Source organism: Balaenoptera borealis (genome assembly GCF_965194805.1).
Source record: "Balaenoptera borealis genome assembly, chromosome: 10".
In the NCBI taxonomy this organism is placed as follows: domain Eukaryota; kingdom Metazoa; phylum Chordata; class Mammalia; order Artiodactyla; family Balaenopteridae; genus Balaenoptera; species Balaenoptera borealis.
In genome coordinates this window covers 56,943,043-56,969,489 of record NC_138874.1, presented here as the reverse complement: position 1 = coordinate 56,969,489, position 26,447 = coordinate 56,943,043, and the positions used below count along the sequence as shown (strand labels likewise).

Below are 26,447 nucleotides of genomic sequence, written 5' to 3'. Positions count from 1 at the left end.
CAACAGGCTGGAGCCCAGCGTGGGAATGGGGGCCTGCTGGTGACTGGCAAACGGGAGGGGGACCCAGGGGCTTTGGAATCAGGCAGACCCAGGTTTGAATCCTGGCTTGGTCACTCGCTGTTGACTGGTCCCGGATAGGTTACTTACCACTCTGGGCCTCTGTTTCTTTCTTCTGCACAATGGGTACAGAAGAGATAAGTAACATACTGTAAAGTACTTGCCATTTACTAAGCTCACAACACCCGCTCACCAGGCCTATGATGATAAACAACAGCATCCTTCCAGGTTTTTTTTGCAAAGGGGCAAAGGTCAGTAGCAGACAGAGCCACTCCTATCAAGGATGGGGGATTCTGGAGACGCCAATGAGGGAGGCATCAAAGGCTTGATGGGAAATGAGTCTTTAAAGCAATTTGCCAAAAATCAAGTAGTCGAGCAACTAAATGGCGGGAAACTGTTGGACCGTGAACAAAGTCTGGGACAATCCACTTCAGGGGCAGAGCTGGGGGAGCCCCGCTCTCCATTCTGACCCAGGCTCTAGCCAGTCTCAGGAGGTCCCCTGCGGCCTCCAACCCACAGGCCCTGCCGAGGTCCTTCCAGAAGCCCAGGGCGGCAGTGGGCAGCCAGCTCTGTTCTCCCTCTCTCTCCTTAGCACCTGTCCTACCTCTAATTCCATCCCATTTTGGTTTTACGGATTGATATTTAGATTAAAGAGATAAACACATCCGAGGAGCACTGAGGCCTGACAGACAGAGGAACTTGGACCCGTCAATCACCATCAACCAGCTCAGTATCCTCCCAGTGCCTGGCCCCTCTGGCTGGAGATGAACCAAAGAGCAGATTAAAGGGGCCCAGAAGTACAGCCGAGACACCCCCCCAAATGGGGGACAGTGTGTCTACAAAGGCCTTCCAGGCCAGCTTGGGAGCAGGGCTAGGGTGACTACTATTTATGTGTGCTTGTGTGTGCGTGCGTGCGTGCTTGTGTGTGTGTGTGTGTGTGTGCGCGTGCGTGCGTGTGTGTGTCTAGCCTCTCTCTTCCCCTCCCCAGGCTGCAGATAAAGAATTCAATTTTCTTTTAAACGGTGGGGAAATTGGAAGAGATTTTGTGCTGTTTAAGCACAGCTGGAGTCTCAGGTCTCTAGGGATTGGAGAACAATGAGATCAATTAAGATGCCTGTGGTGAGGGGTGTCAGGAGGGGGTGGGGAAAGAGAGCAGAGGTAGGGGGGCAGGAGGAAGGGGAAGGACAGCTGAGGGGACCCAGTTGCCGGGAGTCCTGCTTCCACTCTTTCCTGTGTTGACCTGCCCACCTCTGTTGGGTTTTGCTAAAGCGTCTGGATGGGGCCTGCCCATTGGGTGCTATTATCTCCCAAACTTGCTAATAATTCACGTTGGCAATTTCTGTCACCAGCTTTACACAATGATAGAATCGAGCTGAAGCAATGCTATCAGAAGCAGGGAGAGGACACTGTTGGAGAGCAGCACGGATAACACTGGACGCTTGGCCTGCAGCAGGGGCTGGGACCACCACCAGAGCATCTGCTGCGCGCGGGCTCCAGACTACCATCTTTCCACGCATCACCCTACAACATTGCTGAGATGGAATTACTCTGCCCATTTTATAGAGCAGGAAACCGAAACTCAGGGACAGTAAATAACCTGCCCAAGGCCAACCTGCTGGTGAGAAGCTGAGGCAGGACTCCAACCCGGGGCTGTCCACCCACTTCAGTGTTTGTGAAGGTACAGGGCGCACCTGGCAGCCAGGTGGGGATGAAGATGGGTGTGCCTTGCTGGGACTGGGGAGGAGAATGGTGGAGCCGCTGTTCAGACCTGAGCACAGGCTAGGAGAGCTCTCCCCACCTCCACTGTCACCTGGGTGGTTGGGGCCGTCGTCTCTCACCTAGTCGCCCGCTTCCACCTGGGCGTCCTCGGCCCCTCCCGCTGGCCTACTCTCCACACAGCAGCCTCCCGTGATCCGTCTGGCTCCCCTTCAGCACAGTCACGTCCTGTCTGTCACCTCCTGACCTCCTCTGGTCCTCCCTCTTCCTCGCTGCATATCCACCCACCACCAGGCTCTTGTCTCACGCCTCTCACCTGCAGCTCCCTCAGCCTGGGGCAGCTCTTTGCAGAATCCTCAACTCAGACTCCTCTGCCTTCCTTCAGGGCTCTGTCTAAGGTCACCTTCTGTGAGAGGCCTGCCTTCCTTGACCACCTGGTAGAATACAGTAGCAATGCCACCCCCAGCACTCCTCCCTTACTGCCCCCAGCTATACTTTCCCCCAAGGCATGCATCCCTCTCTGACACGCTCGGTATTTCCTTATTCACCATCTTTCTCCTCCCCTGGTACATACACGGATGTTTGTGTGTCTTGTTCACTGCCATCATTCGATAAACAGTCACTGAATGAAAGAGTATGGTAGTTGCATCTGGGAGCCCCCTTTCCCCCAGAGTGCAGAGTCCTGTTCTGGGAGGGGCAGAGGGGAGGCTTCTATAGGGGAGACACAGGGGCTCACAGGGCACCCGGCCCTGCCAGCAGCAGCCAAGGAAGCAAGGTCAGCTCCTGCATACCTGTCTGCAGAGGCAGGCTGAAGGGCTGGGCATATTTCAGCCTTGACCTTGTAATCACATGCCCTGATTAGGACTAGGAGGCCGAAGGGATCCTGGAATCTGGTGGCCATTGCACCTTCTGGACACTTGTCTTTGTTCCTGGCTTGGGGTCTGCATCCCCAGACCTCCCCTGACCTAGGAAGGATAATCAGATGGCATCCAGTTTACCCTCTCCTTGGACTGAGCAGGAAGCCAAGGTCCAGAGAGGGAATGAGGCTGGCACAGGGTCACAGAGCGAGTCAGTGATCTAGAGCCCAGGCCTCGGGGCTCCCTGTCCAGCAGTCTTCCCCCTGTGCCCATCGCCAGAGCGGGTGCTTGGGAGCCTGGCACACACAGTGAAACACGGGGGTACGAGGCTTTGGATTCAGACAAACATCTCTGCCCTTGACTCGCTGGGTGAACTTGGGTGTGTAATTTACCCTTTCCATGCCTCAGTTTCCCCATGAGACCTCTGCCTCCATCCCTCCTTCGAGGAAGCTGCCCTAGACACTCCAGACCACAGGAGTCAAACCTCCTCTGTGCCACACAGCCCAGGGATGGGGGCATCCAGACAGAGAGAACCTGCCTTCAGGAGGTTCTCTGTGGAGTGGGGAGAAGAGGACATGAGCCATGCTGCCCCCACAGGAGTGGTGAGAGCAGCCAGGGAAAGCGAGGTGCAGTCACGCAGGGGAGCTGGAGAGGAGGGGGAGGACCTCGAGGGAGGTGGGCACATGCCCGTTACCAGAGGGAGATGGCTTCTTATGGGGAGGCTGCAACTGGGCTGGCTCTGAGGGTCAGCAGGCTTTTGATGGTCTCAGACAGGAGGGAGGGAGAGCTAGGTGGGGGAGGGGTGTGAGGAAATGCAGAGGGTGTGCAGGGAAGCTGGGGACTCTGGTCAGGCAGGAGAGAAGGGGTGTGAGAGGTGTAGCGGGCAGACGGCTGGAAAGCGGCTCAGGGCCAGGGTGTGGGGACCTTGACTGCCAACCCAGGCCTAGGGCATGGAGCTTTACCGGCCAGGGAGTGCCTGGGATTACTCTCTTTTCTCTCCCCTCCTCCCACTATTGGCAGAGAACACTTCCAGGCTGATAACGGGGTTTGAAGGGTTCCCCCCATCTGTCCTTCTGCTTATGTTTGCACAACATCCAGGAGGAACAGGAATTGGCTGTCTCCCGGCGCCACGCTCATGTGCGGCATCTCAGGAAAGGACCATTGAGAGCTGGGGAGGGTCTACAGCCCCTCTTCTTAAACGTGAACCTGCCTTAGTGACTCACTGTAACCGACAGCATTCAGCAGAAATGCAGGGTGACCTCTAGGCTAGATCACAAAAGGCCACGCAGCTTCTGCCTGGTTCTCTTTGGACACTCATTTCCCAGAGGCTTCCTCTGAGGAGCTCTCTCTACAAGCCACGCCTGAGATGCCTGTACCATGTGGAGAGGCCACAGGCAGGGGCTCAGACACAGTGTCCGGCTGAGCCAGTCCTTCAGCCAGACCAGCCCAGGCACCAGACAGAGGGAGGAGCCGCCAGTGGCTAGAGTCACCCCCAGACTTGGAGGAGCAGAGAAGGGCTCCCCTGCTGGGCCCTTTCCATATTCCTGACCTGCCCGATCCACGAACATAACAAAACGGTTGTTGCTTTATGCCGCTAAGTGTGGGATGGTTTCTCATGCAGCATTTGGAACCGAAACAAGCTTGGTGGGCCCTTGCTTGGAGCGTGGCACAAGGCAAGCGATTACTGAGCCAGTGCCGATGGAACGTGGGAATAGACGAAAACAACGGACAACCACAGAGCTCCTTTGGGCACAGAATTATGGAGCTCCTATAGCCAGGATAGGCTACATAACTTGCATAATTTTCCAGTGCAAAATGAACATGCAGTCCCCCTTGTTCAAAAATTAAGAATCTCAAGACGGCGACAGTAGAGCATCAAACCCAGGGTGAGGCCCTCCTACTTCCAGCTTCCCAAGCAAATGCCCAGGCCGCACACGCATGAAGCCAGTCCTCCTGTCACACCTGCTGCCTGCCTCCTCTGAGTCTTCGCCCTCTGGCCGCATCCTCATTTAACCTCTCTCTTCTGCTCCTTGACGCTGGGGCCTGAGTGTTAGAGCCCCAGGGTCGGGGACACTCAAGAACTCACCAGTGTGTCAACTGAGAGGACCCGGTGTCCAGTGAAGTTGGAGCCAAAGGCAGAGAATCCAGGAACCCAGAGACCTAGGTTTAAGAGCCAGTGTTCTCTGAAGCTCCACTGACCCCCAAATATGATGGTGGAGAAGAAAAACAGCAACAGCACTAGCAATCACAGCTGTCAGTCACCCAGCGCTTTCTGGGTGTTAGCAGTCTAAAATGCATCTTTTTAAACCATGGGATAGATATAATTACTATCATCGCCACAGCAAACTTTGGGGACTTAGGATCAGACACAGGCAGGCATCTGTCTAGGTCACAGAGACAGCAAGGGTAGGGGCAGAATTTCAACCTGAGTCTCCCTGGTTTCAAAGCTTTGCTCCTAAAGTTCCCTCCTGCAGGTGCTGATGCAGCTGGGAGGTGTCTCCCCACTTGCAGAGCAGCAAGTCCTTCTGCAAGGGGCCAGAGGGACCAGGGAGCACCACTGAGGCCGAGGCAGGGGACTGGCCTTCCCAGACCACCTGGCTGGGCCATCGAGTTGCCAGCACCCGGGGTGAGGCCCATGTTAAATTCCTTGGATTCAGCAACATGGGGGGTGGGTGGGCGGTGTGCCCTGAGCCTGCAGGCTCTCAGGGCTGGGGAAGAGGCCCCACAGCCTGACAGCTGATGGAAGAGGCATGCTGCATTTCAGTTCTTCCAGGACTGAGGCTGGCCTTCACCAGGGTCAGCCTGGGGCAGTGACATCACACACACCTTTTCCTTTGGTGTCAGTGGGCAGGGGAGGAGGGAGTGAAGGGGACCAGCAGGAGCAGGGCTGCCTCTGTCGATGCCCCTGGGGAGGGAGGCCAGGCTGGACGACTAGGAAAAGCTGGTGAGCTCCAGGAGCAGGGAAGTGACCACCTTGGAACCTTCACCAAACTTCCAGATGGGGTCTGGGAGAGGGAGGGCAGGGCAGGCAAGGGAACTCTAGAGAACAGTGGGTGGGTGAGGGACCCTCAAAGGACAGGAAGCATGTTTGTGTTGCCAGGAGTGAAACTAAACAGCAAAAATCAACTTTTCCTCTTGGGCAGAGTGCATTGGAATTAAGCCGCATGGAGCCAGAAGGCCCTGAAGCAGCATCGGCCCAACCATCTAGCTTTATCATGAGGACGATGGGGCCCCAGAGGCTCAGGGATGTGCCCACGTTACACGGCTTCCCTGGGGCAGGGCCACGACTCCAAGCGAGTCCTGGCTCCATCAAAGCTCAGGCGAGAGGCTGGCATGACTTGCTAACATTTTCTGAGTGTTCCCAGCCAGGCTCGGCACCGCGTGTCTTCACCAACCATTCCACTGAACTCTCACGACGACCCTCCTGGGTAGGATCCTGTCAGGGTACCTCCCCAGGTAACAGAGGAAGAAAGAGGCCCACCTCGCAGAGCTGGGCTTACACACAGGCTGAAGGGCGGCCAGATGGGGCCCTTTAAGGCGGATGATAATAAGAACCACAGGGGCTTCCCTGGTGGCGCAGTGGTTGAGAGTCTGCCTGCTGATGCAGGGGACACGGGTTCGAGCCCTGGTCTGGGAGGATCCCACATGCTGCGGAGCAACTGGGCCCATGAGCCGCAGTTACTGAGCCTGCGCGTCTGGAGCTTGTGCTCCGCAACAAGAGAGGCCGCGATAGTGAGAGGCCCGCGCACCGCGATGAAGAGTGGCCCCCACTTGCCGTAACTGGAGAAAGCCCTTGCACAGAAACGAAGACCCAACACAGCCATAAATAAATAAATAAATAATGAGTTAAAGCTATACTTAAAAAAAAAAAAAATAAGAACCACAATTTAGGTCTGTAATCCCTTACCTATTTACATCCACATCACCGCACTGGAGCCTCCCAACAGCCCAACCAATGCAGGCTGGGCAGGCACTATTTTCCTCATGTGATGAGAAGAAAAACAAATCCCAGAGAAGGAGTGACCAGTCCACAACAGAACAGGATTCAGGGCCCTGCCCAAGATGGTACCAGCCTCCCAAGGACTGGCTGGGAAGAGGGGCACGGAGGGTAGAGAGGAGCCATGCCTTTCAGCCCCCACAGGCCACTCTGTCTGCCTGGAGCTGAGGGGTGACACTCCATCCCTGGGCTGAGCAAACTGAGCTGGTCCTGGGCCCTGCACCTGCCCCATCAGGGCTCTTATGTACCTCTCCTTCTTGCTTTGATTCCTGCCTGGGGAAGAATCCTGTCTTGTCCGGCGCTCCATCTTCTCTCCATCCTTGCTGTGCCCCATGCCCCTGGAGCAGGGAGGGAAGGCCTCTTGGAGTGCAGGAGGACCTGCCCTCCTGGCTGCTGCTCCTCCTCAGGGCCCCTCTCTCACTGCCCAGGGGACATGGAGCTAATGAATCTGGGGACACGAGCTCCATACTGCAGGAGGCCAGGCTGGCTCCTTGCACATCCCAGGAACAGCTTCTGCCAGTTGTTTCCCAAATGCTGGCCATGGGCCACCAGGATGGAATAGGTAAGAGAATGTGGATGGGTTGATACACGACTTCTCCACTATCAGAAAAGCAGCGCAGTGGCTATGTTTGGGGTGGGCGCAATTCAGGAGAGACAGTTGAATCCACCCCCAACCCCCTCCACCTCAGAGGAGCAGCACTCCATTTCCTTGCACATCACACTCCCACCACCGCATTCCAGCCACAGGGCCTTTGCACATGCTATTCCCTCTTTCTCCAATGTGCTTCTCTCCATTCGCTTACCTGTTAATGTCTACTCAATTGCCACTTCCTCAGGGAAGGCTTCCCTGACCCCAGTCAAGGTCAGATGCCCTGTTACAGGTTTTCATAGCTCCTTGATCTCTCCATCACAGCAAGTAATGCTTAATGTAAAGATTCATTTCTTAGTACTAACATCAGGCTTTCCCAAGAGATTATAAACTTCATGAGGGCAAGACTCACATCACCATTGTATCCTCAGGGCCATGTGCCTGACACGGTGGTGGGTATTCAAAAAATATTTGTTGAACGTTCAGATTGCTCTCCTACTGTCCAGCAGCACCCACAAACCCCACCAGGCCCCAGGTAGCCATCGGCCAGGCTACAGGGCTGCCCGAAGCCCAGCAGAATCCTAGGAAGATACCCCACAGCCTTCCCACCCAACCCCTATTATCAGGTCAGGAGGCAGGATTGGAAGGAGAGAATCAGAGCAGCCTGGGGATATGAGAGGGAAAGAAACCATACAGCCTAGAGGATGGGGAGGCACCAGCATCATACAGGAACCTGCACACGCACACACATGCACACGTGTTATATACACGTATCTGAGTGCATGTAGTTGCACACACACATAAAGGCACAGACACAAGGGCATGCCTGTGTGCGTGCACACATACACACACACACCCCACAAGCAAACATACGTGGGTAAATGTGCCCCTACACACCCCTCCCCTATGTGGTCACCCTTCAGAGTTGGGGCTCAAGGTCAAGCCTTTGACCGCTACATCCCCGCTCTTTCCCCTCCACCAGTGGAAACTCATTTTTCTATAACTGGGGGCTGTAAGGGCCTCAAAACCTGGGCTGAGGAAGGTCCAGGGAGCAGGGAGGTGAGAAGGGATGCCATCCCAGCTGGGATGCCCAGGTTGCAGGCGACGGCCCCCTCCTGTTCCGGCTTTCCCAGCTCCCTGGTGAACTGCTGCCTTCCCCCAGGACAGGTGATGAGGCACAGAAACGGGGCCCTGCCATGGCGTGGGGTGGGGAGGCCCCTTGCAGCAGGCTCTGGCCTGGCCTTCGGTGCAAACTGAAACATTTTCCTTTTCTTCATAATTATTTTTTCTGACACAACTGCCCATGAAACATTTTAATAACATCCCAGAAAAGGTCAGGGAGAAGGAATTTCACAGTCCCTGAGCAGATAGCTATAATTTCAGCCCCTCCTGGAGCAAAGGAGGTGGGGATACTGGGCTAACCCTGGGGCTGAGTGGAGAAGGGCAGGTGGGAGAGGCCAGGGCAGTGGGTGGGGCGGGTGTGGCCGTGAAACTTGCCACCTGCTAGGAGCTCTGGAAGTACCTTGGGGAGACTGGGAGATGACGGTGAGTGGGGGTCACCAGGCGATGCTTTCACAGCTGTCATTCACACCTAGCAGCCTTGGTGGCGGCGGGAGTGGTGGGGGGAACTCATGCCCATTTTGCAGATGGGAAATGAAGATTCTTAGAGGTAATACAGTTAGACCAGCACCCAGAGAAGGCAGGGATGCAGGGCCCACTGTTTCACTTCAGGACCTGAACTCCTTCAGACACACAGCCCTGCTGCTAGAGCTTATCGTTGGGTGAAACAGCCCCCTCAGAGCTGCACAATTCCACAAACCCTGGGGCTGAGGGTTTGATAGGAAGGTGGGCAGGGCTTGGACACACACACTGAGGAAATAGAGGCTGCCCAGATGAGCCAGCCCTGGACGGAGACCTTCAGGTAGCCACAGAGGAGCCCGAATACAACTGCTAAACATTGGGAGAGGGACTGGAAAAGGTGTCATAGGCAGCGGGCAGAGGTCCATGCAGGCCCAGGAACTGCTCCAGTGCTTGGGGAAACCCAGTTTGAGAAGCTACTCTCCAGTGCCAACTCCAGATGGGATTGGGCTTCACACATCATCCTTGGCACCTGCAGCCGGCCATCAGCCAAGAGGTGTGCCATTCCACACGTCACACCCCCACCCTACTCCCTAGGCTCTCTCAACCCTTTCCAGGGCCACAGGAACTGGGGACTGCAAAGTGAGACCCTCCATCCCCAACAAGAATGACACAAAGGAATCCCCGGCCACCCGCCAAGCCTGGGCTTGACATCCGAATTCTTTGCCATGTGGTTCCAGGCCCTGTGGGGGACAGGCTGCTTGGGTGTCCTTCATCCTAACATTGGAAGGCGGCTGGGGGGCTGAAGAGGCTCTCTCTGGGTCCAGAAGGCCAGAGCCTCTGGCACTTGCTCTCTGGCTGGGCCCCTAGAGGCTGCAGGAGGGCCCAAGGGGCCTCAGGCACCAGGTGACTGATTGCAATGAGCAACTTGGTGAAAGCTGGCAGAGCCATGGGCTGGGGAAGCAGGCGGGAGGAAAACAGCCGCAGCAGACTTACTGTTTACATCTGATGGCCTGCCTAGCTAAACATCTGTTTGAAATATTAATAACTGTCAGATGGGAAGGGCCTGGGGGCTCAAAACAGTTTCATACCATCTTTCTGTAGAGTAAACGCACTATGGAGTAGGGGCCTGAGATCGGCGGGCAATCTCTGTGCTTGGAGTGGGAACGGAGCAAGAAGTGGAAGGACTCTGGGGGCCTCAGTGGGCAGGGAGGGGCAGCAGCGAGTTAAACTCCATAACGTTTATTGAGCACCTACTATGGGCAAGCCCCTGAGCTTGTGTAGCACACATCTACCACCTTGGTCTGCTCAGCAACCCTCTTTGTTCTGATAACAGAAGCCGCTATAGAATATCCTGTCCCATTTTCAGCCCATATAATTTGAATGGGGTTGACCCAACCCCCCGTTCCACTAGGGGAGTATGACCCATCTCTGGTATATCAGAATTATGATGATTGGTTCCAGGGTGGCCCAATAAGCTGGGTCAATGAGAATCAGCTCTGGGACTTTTGCTGGAACTATTGAAAAAGAATTATTTTTTCCCCCACTGGGGTTGATAAATTGGTGAGAAGTGAGCCTAAGGGTGCTGGTGTCCCTCTCTGCCAATACCAAAAAGCAGAGCCCAGTGCTGAAGTCAGATTCCTGCTCAGTTGAGTGCCTGGATACAGCCATGCCTGAAATCACTTATACTTTGGAGTTACTTTTTTGCTTGAGCCACTTAAAGGCTTCTGTCCCTTGCGACCACGAGTACTAACAGATACAAATGGACACCGGGAGGAGTCCCCTGTCAAAGTCCCAGCCAAAGACAGCTGGGGATGCCCAGGCATCCTCAAGGAGCCCACTCTTCCCTGGTGTCTGTGCTCAGATAGACAGGATCACCTTCCTGAGAGACGGCTGGCACTTGTCCCCATTAGAGGGCAGGTCCAGGGCTCCTGGCCCACCCAGGCTCAGTATCTCTCAGGGACAAGGCAGAAAACCAAAGTGTCCTGGGCCCAACCTCATTCTTCCCCAGGTTGGTCCCTTTTCCACAGTGCTGCTCTGGCCAAGGAAGCCCATCATGAAGAGTCCAGATGCTCTAGTATACTAACATCACAGCCTCTGAGGGCTTGGGGGCACCCCGTTCCCTGACTGCTCAGACTCCTTGGATCCCTCTGGATGGCTCCTGATGGTCGACCCCAGAGCTCAGTTGCCCTGCAGGAGAGCGGGAACTCACCAGGACTGTCAGCACAGAGGTCCCCACGGTGACATTCTCGTATAAGCTGACGTTGTACAGTGGCTGGCTGAAGATGGGCCGGTTGTCATTCTCGTTGATGAGGGTGATCTTCACCTTGGCATAGCCCGCGTGGTCAGGCACACTCTCATTGGCAAAGAGCTGGATACGTAGAGCAGGGGCCAGCTGAGCTCTCACATGCTCCTGGAGCCCTCGTTCCCATAAGTCCCCCTGGGGCCTCTGCCCATTCCAACCCAGAGCGCCAGTCTGAGTCATTGCCCATCCCAGACGTATGCTACTATGAACCCCGCCATCAGAACTCACAGGGTTAGGGTGGCCACAGAATCTGCTGGGAAGGAAGGGGCTAACGGGGGCCATGCTGGCTGATGCTGGGCAGTAGAGGTTCCTGAGGCTCTGATGGTACCTGATAAAATTCCACTCAATTCTTGGACATTTCCTCGTCCTCCTGGAAAAGAGGAGGTCCAGCCTAGCCCCTGCCATAGCTCAATGGGCTTCTCTGGGTCAGATCCACGAGGGAAGAATGGGGAGAGGTGGAAGGGGGGATTTAAGGGGACGGTGCCACCCCCTCCCTCCCCTGAAATCCCCCACCCGGCCAAGGAGAGGGTGAGCGGGCCTTACGTCGAAGTCATAACGGTCCACAGTCTCGTAGTCCAGGGGGATGGCCACCCGGATGCGAACGTCCGCCTTCCCTTGGACGGAGGTCGGGGAGATGATGAAGTGGTGAGAGTTGTTCCCCACCAGGTACACCTCGAACATGCTGTTCAGGCCCTGGATCAAAATGGAGAAGAAACCAGTGAGAGGGGGCGCCGCGGCTGAAGCAGGGCTTGTCTATCCCCCACTCCAAAGTGGCCTGGCCTCCCCTGGGCAATCCTGGCCTGGCTCCCTGACCCTTCTGCCCATGTCTGGGCCTTCTGGAAGTCTTCTCCAATTCTTTTTGCCTTCATCACCCCATCAGATGCCCACAATGTCCCTTGCAGAGGGTTTGGTTCATTTTCCATCTCCTGCTCCCTTCCTCTGCCCCAGTGACCCGAGCTGTAAGACCCGGTAGGGAGATGGAGGAAAGAAGAGGAAAGAGGGTCAGAAGGGAGGGGAGAGAAGCAAATAAGCATCCACGGTTGGCTTGGACAGGATAGGGCACGAGGGCCAGAGCAGGACACGGCTTCTCCTCCGTCATCCCTCTGGACCATGTCAATCAGGGGGAACACTGCCTTGCTTACACGTGGCGTGGGAACCACCCAGATGGCTGAGTGGCAAAGTGAACCCCCATGTGCCCCTCTCTGTGGCCAGCCATGGTGGCTGGGAGGACACGGAATCCCAGATAGTGCAGAGACACCAGGACCTTCACTGGTTCTTCTACAGCCCAGCAGCCCAAGGCCATGGTTTCAGGTGGGGAGGCCTCACTCTAGGTCAGGTGTTTCTGATCATTCCAATCAGGGCCAGAGCTCACGGGGCCCTCAGATGCCACCTGGCTCGTCCTCACACAAAACGTGTGATGTCTCTCTCCGTGCTACCCAAGTCTCCAGATGAGGAGGAGGAGCCACTGCTGAAGGTGGGAGACAGGGCTTACTACGAACCTGGAGACTGGTCTGCTCTGAAAGCGATTCGACCTCCTGCATGTGGGGAAATTACCCCCAGCCTAGCCCCCTCCCACCTAGGTGGGTGGCCTGTGATTTGGAACTAACCAGTCAAGAGCCTCTCCCGACCCTAGCTGAGATGCTCAGTGGGTTACAGACCTGGGCTCTCAGCACCAGGAGGACACGTCCTCCTGCTCGGCCTGCATGACCCTCCCTCAGCCCGGACCCCGGCACAGCCCCTCTGGGCACGTGTTCCTGTGGAACCAGGGGCTGGCAGGGAGGCACGCCTCTTGGTTGCCCGGGGATGTTGCGGGGCTTCGTCCCAGAACCCACTCCTGCTGAGAGAAGGGCAGCCAGGCAACCTGGAAGCCTTTGCACCGTCAGAGAGGGGTGGTCCCAGCAAGGCTGGAAAGGACACCCTCAGCGAAGCCTGAGATTCACAAGATTCTGATGCCCTTGGAGCTGTCCCTTAGGCGCTCAGATACATTTGTGAAATAAATGCATGTTAACCCTCGGTCTCTTGAGGTTTTTCTGCTTACAACTACAAATTGGCAAAATAAGGGCACTGCCAATTTTGGGATCCAGGCAAGCAGCGGGTCCTCCAGGGTCCCCAGCCCAGAGGGGATCCCGCGGGTTGTGCAGGCAATGCTCTCCTGGCCCTGTTGGGCTGTGGAGTCTCCCTGGCGTGGAATCCATCCATCAGACCGAGAGGACCAATTAAATGCCCGAAGGGGCACTAATAGCCAAAGCCGGCAGCCTGTGACAGCCCTGAGCAGCTGACACCGACACCTCTCCCTCCCCTGGACCTCGGCCCCTCCACAGGACCTGGGGCCCGGGAGAGTGGGCCTTCTGAGCTGTGCCCGAAGCAGGTGGAGCATGCCCCCCACCGAAGCTCCCTCCCCACGGTGCCCCGCAATGCCTCCCAGCCCCAGCCCTTCCCAGGCTCACTTACCAGGTTCTATCAGGGGAAGTCGGTCAGTCAGAGGGTATGGAGACAGAGAAGGAGCCGGGAAGGAGGAAGAAGGAACCAGAGAGAAAATGGTGAGATCCGAGGTCAGGGTAATGGAGAGGGGCCGAGCTGGACCCCAGGAGCACACCCTGCTCCAGAGGAACAGCCCGCTCTGCATCTGCTGGGCCACGTCCTCTGGGGTGCCGAGGAGGGGTGGGTGCGTGTGGGGTGTGCACACACGTGCTGGGGTGTCGGGAGGTCTGTGCAGCCCCACATCCAGAGGAGGGGGAGGGACACAGAGGAAGAGGTACAGGGGCACAAAGCGTGAGGCGGGCAGGGGTTCCTGTATCCCTGAGCTCCCTCTGTCCTCACCCAGAGGGAGGTGGGGATGGTCAAAGGCTGGGAGAGGAGGGGCCACGTCCCTCTGTCCTACTCCCAGGAGCCTGGACAGAACCCCTGCAGGAAACGACCCCAAACATTGTCATGTTTTAATTTTCCTAACATAGAAAATGTTAACGACGTGATAAACACAGACTCAGAAAGTCTTCACATAGTTCATTCAAAAGTGTAAAGGGCACACAACCCAACCGACTCCCTTTCCCTGTTGCCCCTACCCTTTGAGAGCCTTCCCCAGCGACAACCATACCCTAATCCCTGGGTCTCTTTCCTCAGGAAATCCATGCATGTAGGAGCATTGTGTATCTACACCTCCCCTCTTCGACACAAACAGTACCATGCTCTACACACTGCTGTGTTGGATTTTTTTCCACTTAAAACTTAAAACTGAAACTTGTTTCACAATTGTTCAAATAGCTGACGATACCAACAACAATCACAGAGCAAACATTCACTGGTTGCCTACTCTCTGCCAGACACAGTTCAGAATAACCACAGAATAACCCTCTGGAGCTGCTGTTGGGAGCCCCTGGGGCAGTGCAAAGCCACATCAGAGCGGGCACACAGCAGGTGCTCAGACGCGATGGGGCTTCAGCAGCTTTTCCTCACCCGTTACTCTGTTCGATCCTCTTCCCATGGGCCACACGGTGGAGACGAAGGAATACTGGAGCTTGGAAACCTCTCCGGAGGAAATGGAATTCACAGAAGTTGGTGGCAGCGTGAGGATAAGAGCCCAGGCCCAGCTCCCAGGCTGGGGTGCCCTCCAGACCGAGGGAAACAGAGCCAGGGCCTGATGTGGGCGTCCCCCAACTGCAGCTCCAGGGCACGGGGGGAATGTACTGGAGTTCCATCCAGTAATATGAGTGAGCTGAGCAAACCAAGACGGCATCGCTGAGCACTCCAAGGCCGAATCTAAGAGAACGCCAGCAGAGGAGGCTGCCCCAAGAGGGGTTGTTTTAGAAATGAAGGAAGGGAAAATGGATTCCAGGTGGAGGAAGTGGCTTTAAACACGAAGTTCTCGGGCCTTAGCGTGTATCAGAATCACCTGGAGGCTTGGTAAACTACAGATTGCTGTCCTCCCCCAGGAATATCTGATTCAGTAGGTCTGGGGTGGACCCGTGAATTTGCATTTCTAACAAGTTCCAGGTGATGCTGATACTGCTGCTGGTCTGAGACCACCATTTGAGAACCACTGGCCTAAGCAAGGCACAGAGTGGAGAACGAATAATTAATGATGAGGCAGACAAGTGAGCTGATTACAAAGGGTCCATGTACAGAAGCTGGGGAGATTGTTGGGGTACTGGGAGGCTTTGCAGCTCTCCTGGAGTCCCTCTGCAGGCGCCATCTGGAGGGCTCCAGCATGACATTGCTTCCAAGAGCAGTAGGGAGCCGCTCTAGGCTCTGGAGCACAGGAACACTGGGGTTAAAAAAGGAAAGTGAACTTGGCGGCCATGTGTGACTCACACCAGCGCAGCCCTCCTTACCTGGCTGCACGTCAGAATTGCCAGTGGAGCTCGAAAAAGAAACTCAGATGCCCAGGGCCACTGTGTCAGAATCTCCCAGGGGTGGGGCCCAGGCAGCTGCATTTTTCTGACACTCCCTTGGGAACCTCGTTGCTCAGTTAGGGCTGGGAAGACATCAGCTGGGGCAGGGAGGGCAGCTTGGAGGCACCCACGGGGATCCAGAAGGGTGAGCAGGGCAGAGGCAGAGTGGTAGTTCTCCACCCAGCCACACATCAAAACCACCTGTGGAGGGACTTCCCTGATGGCGCAGTGGTTAAGAATCTGCCTGCCAATGCAGGGGACACGGGTTCAAGCCCTAGGTGCGGGAAGATCCCACATGCCACGGAGCAACTAAGCCCGTGAGCCACAACTACTGAGCCTGCGCTCTAGAGCCCGCGAGCCACAACTACTGAAGCCCACGTGCCTAGAGCCCGTGCTCCCCAACAAAAGAAGCCACCGCAATGAGAAGCCTGTGCACCACAACAAAAAGTAGCCCCCGCTCGCCGCAACTAGAGAAAGCCCGCGTGCAGCAACGAAGACCCAATGCATCCAAAAATAAATAAATAAATTAATTAATTTTTTAAAAAACCCACCTGGGGCGCTTTAAAATACCCCCATGCCTAGGCTGCACCCCAGATCAAGGAAATTAGACTTGGGGTGGAGGAGACGAGACATCAGGATTTTATAACACTCTTCAGGTTACTGGTTCTAATGTGCACCCAAGGATGAGAACTACTCGGGGACAGCAGCGGTTCTCTGAGTGTTCTGCAGGAACCGGTAGCATCAGCATCACCGAGGAACTTGTTAGAAATGCAGATTTGGCGGTCACACTCAGGTGTACCATATCAGAAACCCTGGGGGTGGGGCCCAGCACTGTTTTAACAAGCCCGCCAGGTGCTCTGACGCACGCTGACGTTTGAGAATCACCGGGACAGAGCACAGCTGGGGGTGAGGGAGTGCGCAGGCAGAGGGACGGAGGGGACGCCTGGGAAGGTGGTGCTAGCTCAGTGCAGATTCACGACGAGCACCTGGCCAGGCGGGAGCTCTGGGTTTCCGACCGCCTCCCCACCCCAGGGCCTCTTGGCCCCTTCATATGAGATCTCTGGGTCTCAATGAGCGAGGTCAGCTCCCTTCTCGCTGATCTGCCGCCAGGGGCTGGAAGTTCACTAGGCTTGACACTGTAGCTGTCAGGACCCCGCATATGGCTGTCCTGAGACCCCAGAGCCACCTCCGGCTAAATTCCCTCAGATGCTCAGCCTGCCCCTTTCAGAACCTGCCCAGAGGGCTAATTCCTGCTGGGACTTGGCTTGTGACTGTCAATCCCTCGGGAGGTGTGTGTGGGATTATTAGCCAGTTCGTTAAGTTGGTGCAAAACCCCTATTAACTGCAGCCCTCAGCCCAGAGCCTTCTAAAACAGCAGCTTCCATTTACCAAGCCTCTACCGTGTGCTTCCCATACCTTAACCAAAATTTTCACATCCCAGTGACGTCAGCATCAGTCTACCCTTTTTACAGAGAAGGAAACTGAGGCCAGAGAGGGTAACTTGTTCAAGATGCACAGCTGTCAGTGAAGGATTCAAACTCGGGTCAGTACTGACTCCTACAAAGTCCAAGCTCTTCGTCACCTCGCTCTCCTGGCCTCCTGCGTGTCGCTCCCTCTACAGAACGCTGCTCCTCATGTGTGCAAAGGACTGGCATCGGATGGCACTGGAAGACCCTTCCTACATTCGCTAAATGCCAGGAGCGAGGCCCAAGGGGCAAAGCGCGCCTCTCCCAAGATCAGGGAGCAAGGTGGAGGGGAGGAAAGCCCGGGCTGTAGGAGGGTGCGGCCCTGCTCCTCCGGGCCCTGTCTCCTCTACGCCCTTGCTCCTTGCTCGCAGCCCGGTTTCGGGGGTGGGGGGGGGGGTGGGGAGCGGAGTGCCCGCTGCTTAGTGGGGCGGGGAGGGAGGGGGCAGGTGGGGAGAGGCAGGAGGCCCTCTTGGAGCTGTCGAGGGGCAATTTTGTTGGGAAAGGAGATAAAGAGGAACATCAAAAGGATCCCAGTGTGTGTGAAGAGGAGCCCAGTGGATTAAATTCTCTTCCAGCCAGAAGAGGCGATGAGAAGGCTGATAGGCGGCAGCCGCGGGTCCCAGAGCCGAGCTGCAGCGCCGGCCCCTCCCCGCACCGGGCTGGGGAGCCGGCTGGCTGCCCGCGGGGCTGCGACAGTTTGGCTTTCTTTATTTATTGGAGGGGAGGGACGCATGAAATCACTCCTCACTACCCTGGCCCCATGCAGCGAGCTACGCTTTGCTCCTGGTGACTGAAGTCTTGGTACCACCGTCCCCTGCCCCGTGGAGGGCAGCACACCAGCCCCCAGCCCAAGGTATCGGCCGCTGCCAGCAGGGGCTGCCTCCCCAGCCTCGACCCAAATGCTAGGGGACCCTCACCCCACCCTATGAACCACGATGTGCCCTGGAGGGGACCTTAATTGCTTTCAATAGAAGAGGAAGGACCAGGGTCACATGCACGTAGAGGGGACTAGGGACTCTGCAGTGTTGTGAACCAAGACGAAGAAGGCCCAGGGACCCCCAGAGGCACCCAGAGAGCTCTGTGGGCTGGTGGGACACCCTTAGCTCAAGGTGGGAATGGGGCTGGGGACCTGGAGTGCGGAGATGGGCCCACAGAGTCAGTGCCACCCTCGCAGAAGTCCTGTCCAAAATTCAGGCCAGCTAGGGAAGAGCCCTCTGACCAGTGATTCCAAGGTGTGAGGCCCTAAGCTTCAGCGGTGGCTAAAAGCACAGGCTTTGGAGTTAGATCTGAGTCCAGATGCGGGTACTACCCTTTCCAGCTGTGTGATTTTTGCACAATTTTATCTCCTTGAACCTCAACTTCCTCACCTGCAAAATGGGAAGAATGAAGCCTACCTGATAGGGCTATTGTGGAAGAGCAGCAAAATATTAGTAAAGTGCTTGGGATTGAGTAAATGCTCAATAAAGGAGAGTGGTTATTATTGTTCTGGAAGGGAAGGGAGGGAGAGAGGTACCCCTGGGGAGGGGCTGATTTCTAGACCTCGGCTTGGCCAGGAATGAGAGGGGCAGGCAGAGAAGGACAAAGGCTTGGATGTGTGCAGAGGTGAGGGGACCCCTCATCCTGGGCAGGGGGCCCTAGGCCTCCCTCCCTCTTCCACTGTGCCCCGTTGGTCTAATCCATGCTACTGAACGGCAGAAAATCAAAGTCCACGGAAGATGTATTCTTCATCACTCCTTTGTCCATCCTTTCACTTAACTAACTCCAGTCAGACATGCCCAAGTGAACTTGGCAGGGGGCCGGCCTCTCCTCACTCCTTCACTTCAAAACTTGCTGCTTCTTCCCCAGCCCCACACTTAACGGGGGGCACCAAGTTGCTCTGGCCCCGCCTGCCTGCCCAGGGCAGCTGTCCCACACCCACTGCGCAGGCTGCCCGCTGTGAAGTCGGAGTCCAGGGGACGATGGGGAGAAGCCCTGCACTGTCATTGCCTCCATCCCCTGACTCCACCTCAGTCCCCAGGGACCTTCCAAGCTTCAGAGTCTGGGAGAGCTGGTGCCGGCACGTCCCCAATAATTTCTGGGTGAATGGCCACCTTCTGTCTCCTCGTGTTCCACCCACCCCCTCCAGTTACTGGGCACGGAGTCCCAACTCCAGAGACCTAGCAGAGCCCATGTCACATGGTGGGAGCTCAGCTCTGCTGTGTCTTTTTCTTCTGCATCCCAGGCTTGCCTGGCTCAGAGCCTCAGCTTCTCCACCCTGGGAGTGGGCCAACTCTCAGGCCTGAATCAGAGATGGTGGGTGCTACGCCTGGTTGACCAACTGTCCCAGTCGGCCTGGGCCTGAGAGGGTTCCCAGGATGCAGCAGGGTGAAGGACAGCCCTCATTTCAGGCTCTCAGTCCACCTACACCCCCTTCCCAAGCTCCTCTGTGGTTTAGACCCTTGAGCAGTGTGAGCCTGAGGTCAGGAACCAGGGATCCGAGGTTTTCTCTGGATCTGCCATTCCTCTCTGGGGCAGGATGTTTTATCTCTCTGGGCCTCAGTTCCCTGATCTGCAAAATGGGAAGCATGGACTGGGTGATTCTCTAAGGGCCCGTTAACACCTGCTGTGCTCTTTCAAACTGCTTTTCGCACTTGCTCTGTCCACTCCTCTCCGTGCCTTCTCTGATCCTTCTCTCTCTCCCCTTCCCTCTGTCTCCATCTTTTCTCTCTTCTCCTTTTGCTTTTATCCCTCTTCTCCCTGTTTTCTTCCCCCTCCCCTCTCCCCTTTCCCTTTTCATTTTCTCCCTCTCTCCTTTACCTTCTACCTCCAACTCCTCCTTCCTCCCTCCTCCTCCTCCTCCTCCCCCCATCGCCCCTCCTCTGTTTCCCCCTCCTCCAACCCTCTCTCCGGCAGGCAGACCTGGCCCTCCTCTCCCCAGGTTATCTGTTGAATTCCACACACGCCTGCACAGACAGGATCAATCCGAGGCTGCCTTGCCTTCAGCGTATCCAGGATCAATCCGAGGCTGCCTTGCCTTCAGCTTATCTCTGCTCCAAATAATTGATTTTCCCTCTTTAAGAGTAATTTGTTGGTGAATTCCATGTATTGCAAAAACCCCTGTGAAATCTAATTCAATACTATTGGCAGCTGGCACTTTGGAGAAAGAATACTAGAGAGCTGTCAGTTCCATCACTAGCAGATGTGTGTATTATTCATCTACAGAAGAGATTGAGAGGCGGGCAGGTGCTCCTCACCTGCATGTGCACACCTCCCTCCCTCCCTGCCTCTCTCCCTCCCTCCCTCTCTCCCTCCAGAGGGATCTGGTCTGTCACCCCTGCAGCCAGCCCCAGCTCTTCTGGGAAATGAATTACAATGTGCATTGGGTACATGCATTAAGGTAAACGAGGGACAGGTGCTTTCAAATTCTGTTTTCCTAATTTGCAGCCCTTTACCCTAGTTCGCTATGGGGATCTCACCCAGCTACACCCGACAGCTTGTTTCTTTCCTTGCCCCTCTCCCCACCCCTTCTGTCCCTGGGCTCTGAGTCCCAACTCCAGGGACCCAGCAAAGCCCACGTCAAGCGGGGGTAGCTCAGCTCTGCTGTCTTTTTCTTCTGTGTTCCGGGCCTGTCTGGTTCAGAGCCTTGGAGTGGGCCCCCTCTCAAGCCTGCATCGTTGGTGATGGGCACTACCCGTGGTGGACCAGCTGTCCCAGTTTGCCTGAGACTGAGAGGATTCCTGAGATGTGGGCTTAAAGTGCCGAAACCTTGGCAATCTCAGGCATATTAGGATAATAGGTCCCCAACTCTACGATGAGAGTCTGAGAGCCCAGCAGGAGCCGGCTGGCACCACTGTCTAGGTGTGGAGGTCATGCGCTGGGTGTGGAAAACAAGGAGTCTAAGCATCTAGTTCTAACCACACCTGCCCCTGTGTCCCATAGGTGCTCCCCAAAGTCTGAGCTGACTTCGGAGGCTCAAACCCCCAAGCAGCTCATACACAGGAGCTGGTCCTTACCAATGAGGAGGGTGCACAGCTGACTAGCAGCTCTTGCTCAGCCTTGGTGACCATGGCTCTGGGTGGGTTCCGTCTGGGGGTCACAGGTGCCACCTGTGTCCACTAGGTACAGCAAAGCTAACTACCCACCCCTAGAGATGAAACCAGCCACTCTGGCCTCATTTCTATGCCCCAAGCAAATAGCCATTTCATCCAAATCTTTAGGCTACCCTGGACTTCTAGGGACCTGAGCAATCAGCCCAGTGGGTACTTACTGCAACAAAGTGGCTTCAGGGGGTACCTGTCAGGAGGGCTAGGCTCCCCTTAATAGTGCCCGTGGGTGTGGCTGAAGGGCAAGCTTTATGTGGAAAGCCCAGGGCTCAAAGGGACCTTTCCAGGCCCACACATGCAGAGACTGCTGCCCAGGCCAGGGGTACTGGACTGGTACCTCACGAGCAAAGGGCAGAGGGACCGTGTGAGATTCATGAGGCCCGAGCTCTTAATTCCAGAACAACACGCTCCACCCCACAAGATCCCAAGGGAGCCAGGCCATGCCCCCCTCATCCTTTCCTCCCTCTCTCCTGCATGGGACCCTGTTTGAAGGCACCTGTCCTAAGTGGAAAGTTTAAGGATTCCTTCCTTGTGGCCCGGCCTCCCAGCACAGGCGGCCACTTTTCTAACATTAAGGTCTGCCATTCTGGTCCGAATCTGCCAACTTGGACCTCACCCTCACACCTGGCTTCAATCCCCTTTCTCACTCCACTGGCAAACTCTGCACCGAGTTTTGGCTGGGGTTGGGGCAGTGGGCGAAAGTGTAAGTGTACTCAGAGCTGCAGGGAGGAGAGGCCAAAACGCAGGAAGAAAGGGTGTGCACCCCAGTCTGCCCCAAGGCCAGAATCTTCCTGCCCCTCCCTCCGGGGGCCCCTTCTGCAGAAGATCACCAGGCCTGAGGGGCAGGGCCACAGCAGGAGGACAGGGAGCCTCGCTGGGCTGGCGGAGGGGGTGTCCAGCCTCTGCTTCCTGGCTGGGCCCTCTAGGGGCCTCGGCCTCGGAGCAGGGAAGGGCAGGGTGCAGAGCTGGGAGTGGGCCTTGCACTGAGCAGCCGCCTGGCTCTGTCCATTTACCACGCTAAAACTATTTCCCTGTTCCCACAGAGAGAGAAATGTGGCACGGCAAAGAAATCTACATGCCTTATGGAAATCAGGAGGGGGACTCTGCCCGCCTGCGCTAATCACACCACTTTATATTCCTCTGCCTCTCCAAGAGCGAGTCCACCTTCCCCATGCCTCTGGGTGGCAGGGAGGGGGCGGAGAGGGATCCCATTGCCTCAAGAGGCTTGGTGGGGGGGGGGCAGGTAGAACTCAAGACTATTTAGAGGCCATGAACCTGGGTGTCCTGGGAGCCAGAGGAGAGTGGGTGATTTCATCTCCTTCCTGCTCCTAGCCCTCTTCTGGGTGGAGTTGCCCAGACTTGGGGCCCCTTCCCTGAGAACAAAGGCACCTCAAATGCCCTAAGGAAAGGGTCCTAGGCTGGGACAGGGCACTGGGCTCCAGGCAGATGGGTGACCATGCCTGATGACAGTGTCACTCAGCTGCCCTTGGGCATCCCGCAGTCAAACCCGGGCACAGCTGCCCAGGTTTGCAAACAGCCCTACCTACATGACCCATGCCACGCCTTCCCAGGCACACAGATATTGGCCACATAGTAACTGTGGTTAAACAGACAAAGCAATACAGGCAGGAGGGAATGAGCTGCATGTATGTGTCTGTGAATGTGTGGGTGTGAGAAAAAATCAGAAGATAGAGACAGTGGGAAGGGGGGCAAGAGAGGGACGATCTGATTCAAAGCAAAGCTAACAAAGATAAACAGAGAGAGACTTGGAGAGAGAACAGGCAAGGGTGGTGGAGGGCATTCAGATGAAGAACTAAGTTGAGGGAAAGATGAAACCAGGAGCCTGGCCATGCCCAGCAGAGTGGTGGCAGATGGTGACAGCTGCCATCTTTTCCTCCATCTAGCCACTTCCCTCGCCTGCCCTTTCGAGCTTCTGCCACTTCCACCTCTGGGATTCCAAACCCTAGCCTCACTCCAACCCTCATCTTTTTCACGGACCCCCACATCCAGCCCTTGCCCATTTGCGCTATCTGCCATCACCCTGTCCTCTTCCTCCTTCTGTCCAGATTAGTCAACCTAAAGCACATCTCTGAGGGTATCACTCATACTCAAGAACTGTCGATGGCTCCCGACTGCCTGCTGAATTAGGTTCAAACTCATTGTGGCATTCATGGCCCTACAGCCTACCCTTCTCCCTTATAGGAGGGTGGTATTATATATTTGTTGAATTAAATGACAATGGAGAGAAGGATGGTGCTATCTGAGCGTAAAAGTCCATCAATGGTGCTATTTATGCTGGTACCTTTCACGTCATCTTTTTTGGGGGGATGCGGGTGGAAAGGTCTTCAATAATATAAATTTTTAGAAATTTTATAATTAACATGCAGTGAAATTGACATTTTAGGGTATACAGTTCTACGCATTTTAGAATATATAGCTTTGCGTTCCCCCATCACAAACAGGATGCAGAACAGGTCCACCCCCATCCCAAACTCCCTTGTGCTATCCCTTTCCAGTCACCCCTCTCTTACCCCTAACCCCTAGTAACCACTGATGGGTTCTTTGTCACTAGAGTTTTGTCTTTTGAGAATGTCATAGAATCACACAGGATGTCGCCTTTGAGACTGGCTGCTTTCACTCAGCAGAATGCCTTTCGGATCCATTCGATTCTCACTTCACCTTTGTGGCCTGCTTATTTAAGCACAGTCCCGTTCCTATAGGATGAGTTAGCATATCTGCACAGACTGCAGAGCTAGGGAAAGAAAGTCCTGCATCCTTCTAAGGGCTGGGCCAAGCTGGTGTACTAGGGAGGGCTTTGAAGGTGGGCGGGAGAAGAGGGTTAAGTGGATTTAAAAATAACAACAAAAAAAAGCCTGGTGGACCTGCTCAGTAAATGTCAGTGGATTTGAACCTTCCCAAATGAGGGTAATTAAGAGTCCTTATGTTGAAAACAGAAAAGTAAATACAGATACATATGCTAATTGGGGACTACTGATAGATGTTCAGGCAGCTGCCTCCTCGTCTCCCCACCACTGTCTCAATCGTTCTCCTGTCCTTCAGTGCTCCCTCTTGGCCCTCCTCCACCCTCAGGGGTGGCTCCTTCTCAGTGTCTTTGCTGGTTCACCCTCATCTCCCCTAACATGAACACTGAGGTGCCCTCAGCCCCCAGCCCTGCTCTCCGCTCTTACCCACACCCCTTTCCTTAGGTGAGCCTGGTTAGACCCACGGCTTTAACTACAATCCAGACGCCGGCAACGCTCCCATTTTCCCCTCCAGCCTGGACCCACATAGTGTGGCTGGAGCCTCCTTGGCTCGAGAGGATCCTGTCAGATTTCTAGGATCTCAAGAGCCAGCTGAGGTCATGCTGGTAGCTTGAGATAGGCCATGGTAGGAGTATGTACACCATAGAGATCACCAAGTGCTACATGTTAGGGTCCTCCAACCCCAGAGCCGCTTGTTGGGCGTTTACCAGCACACCCCCTCTGGCTTCCCGGCATTTCCACTTGAATGTCTAACGAGCATGTCAAACCTAACATGTTGAAAGCTAAGCCACGGATTCCACCCTCCCCTCACTCAAAGCTACTGTGTCACTATCTCAGGAAGTAAGAACTCCAGTTTCCTAACTGCTCAAGTCAAACAGCTCGTGCAGTCATTCTCAAGGACCCCCATCACCCCAGCAAATCCCCTCCCTTCAAAACACGCCCAGGAGGTGACCACTCCCCACCCCTGCACACACCTCTCTGCCCACTTACTGCCCTCGCCTCCTAGGAATGGTCCTGCCCTGCACTGTCTATGAACCCAGGCAGGAAGCGCATCCTTAAAGTTTTTTAATTGAGATAAAATTCATCATTTTAGCCGTCTTAATGTGTACGATTCAGTGGTTTTGAGTATATTCACCACGTTGTACAACCGCCACCTGTATCTAGTTCTAAAACATTTTTATCATCCCCAAAGGAAATCCTGTACCACGAGCAGTCCCTCCTCATTCCCTTTCCTTCCAGCCCCTGCGACCACTAATGTGCCTTCTGTCTCTATGGATCTGCCTGTTCTGGACATTTCATGTAAATGGAATCACCCACTATGTGGCTTTTTGTGTCTGGCTTCTTTCACCTAGCATCCTGCTTTCTAGGTTCATCTGTGTTGCACCATGGATCAGAACTTCATTACTACAACAGTTGAATAATATTCCACTGTACGGAGATAGCACATTTGTTTATCCACTCATCAGGTGGTGGGCATTTGGGTTGTTTCCAGAGACTGTCCTTTTTGAAACTTTGGTCCGATCAAGTGCCTTGTTCCCTGCTCACTATCTTCCTGCCTCCGAAAGCAGAGCCTCAAAAACAGCCAGGCCTGTCTGCCCTCCCCCAGCCCACGGGCCTCCTCGTGGCTTCCTCGACGTGCAGGCACACTCCTGCCTCAGAGCCACCACGCCCGCTGCACCCTCTGCCTGCAACGCTCTTCCTCCAAACAGCCACACAGCTCACCCGCCACTTCACCGAGGTCTCTCCTCAAACGTCATCTTATTGGAGAGACTTCCTCTAACCCCTTCCCCTCCCAAGCACTCCCTTAGGCCCCTCACTCTGCTTTATTTTTTCTCCAGGGCTCTCATCACCACTTGACATAATACACATAGATTTGTTTCTTTAGCCTTCCACTGCTGGCACATACACTGCCCGAGGGCTGGACTTCGGCTGTGTGTTCACTTACGAACAGAGCCTAGAAGAGCACGTGGCACGCGGTAGGTGCTCAACAAATACCTGCTGAATAAATGAACGAACGACTGATTCCCGCCTCCCACTCAATGCAAGAGTCCCTCTAGGGCAGCTCTTTCCTCTTGCCCCCGGCCTGCTCCCCTGTGTGCTTCACTAGCTGCTCGCTGTGTGTCGCTGGCCCTGCCCTGTGACCTCACGTGGAAGGTTCCTCTCTGAACTCGTTGTGCTCGAGTGAGAAGAGCAGAGGTACCTTCTGCCTGCTGACACTAGGCTCAGGGCCCTTGTCAGGACACAGGAGAGGGAAATACACTCTGCTCTGCACCGAAACATCCTTCCAACTTGGGATGTAAGCATATGACAACACCGATCTCGAAAACTTCTCTCACTCCCAATTCCTTTTTCAAATTCAATGGAGAAGCTAAGGTCTGGAGGGGAAGGAGGAAACGTCCGCCCTAGGCCTTCATGGACAGAATGACAACACAGCCAAGAAACCTTGCTTTGCATCGAATGCCTCCTACCCCCCTCCCGGCCCATCCCTGCACCACTCTCCCCGCTCAGGGGACAGAGGCAGCAGGAGCCCAGGAAAGCAGGGGACGAGGCTCCCCGGCCTCCTCGGTGGCCGGCCCTCCCCACGGCTGCTCTGCAGGGCTCTGCACTCCCTGTGCCTTGCTGATGAGGATATTTCACAGCCCATGGTCAC

General features: G+C 55.4%; 1 protein-coding gene across 2 annotated transcripts in view; it reads right to left on the bottom strand.

Moving 5' to 3' along the window:
* The window catches only part of CDH23 (cadherin related 23), a gene marked incomplete at its 5' end in the record, with an annotated part of 434,991 nt that overhangs the window by 190,121 nt on the left and 218,423 nt on the right, over positions 1–26,447 (bottom strand). For both annotated transcript variants that reach the window (XM_082407240.1, XM_082407239.1), the window contains 2 exons: positions 11,007–11,165; positions 11,643–11,792. In XM_082407240.1, coding sequence (XP_082263366.1) covers positions 11,007–11,165; positions 11,643–11,792 — 309 coding nt within the window. The remainder of the gene's footprint in view (positions 1–11,006; positions 11,166–11,642; positions 11,793–26,447) is intronic.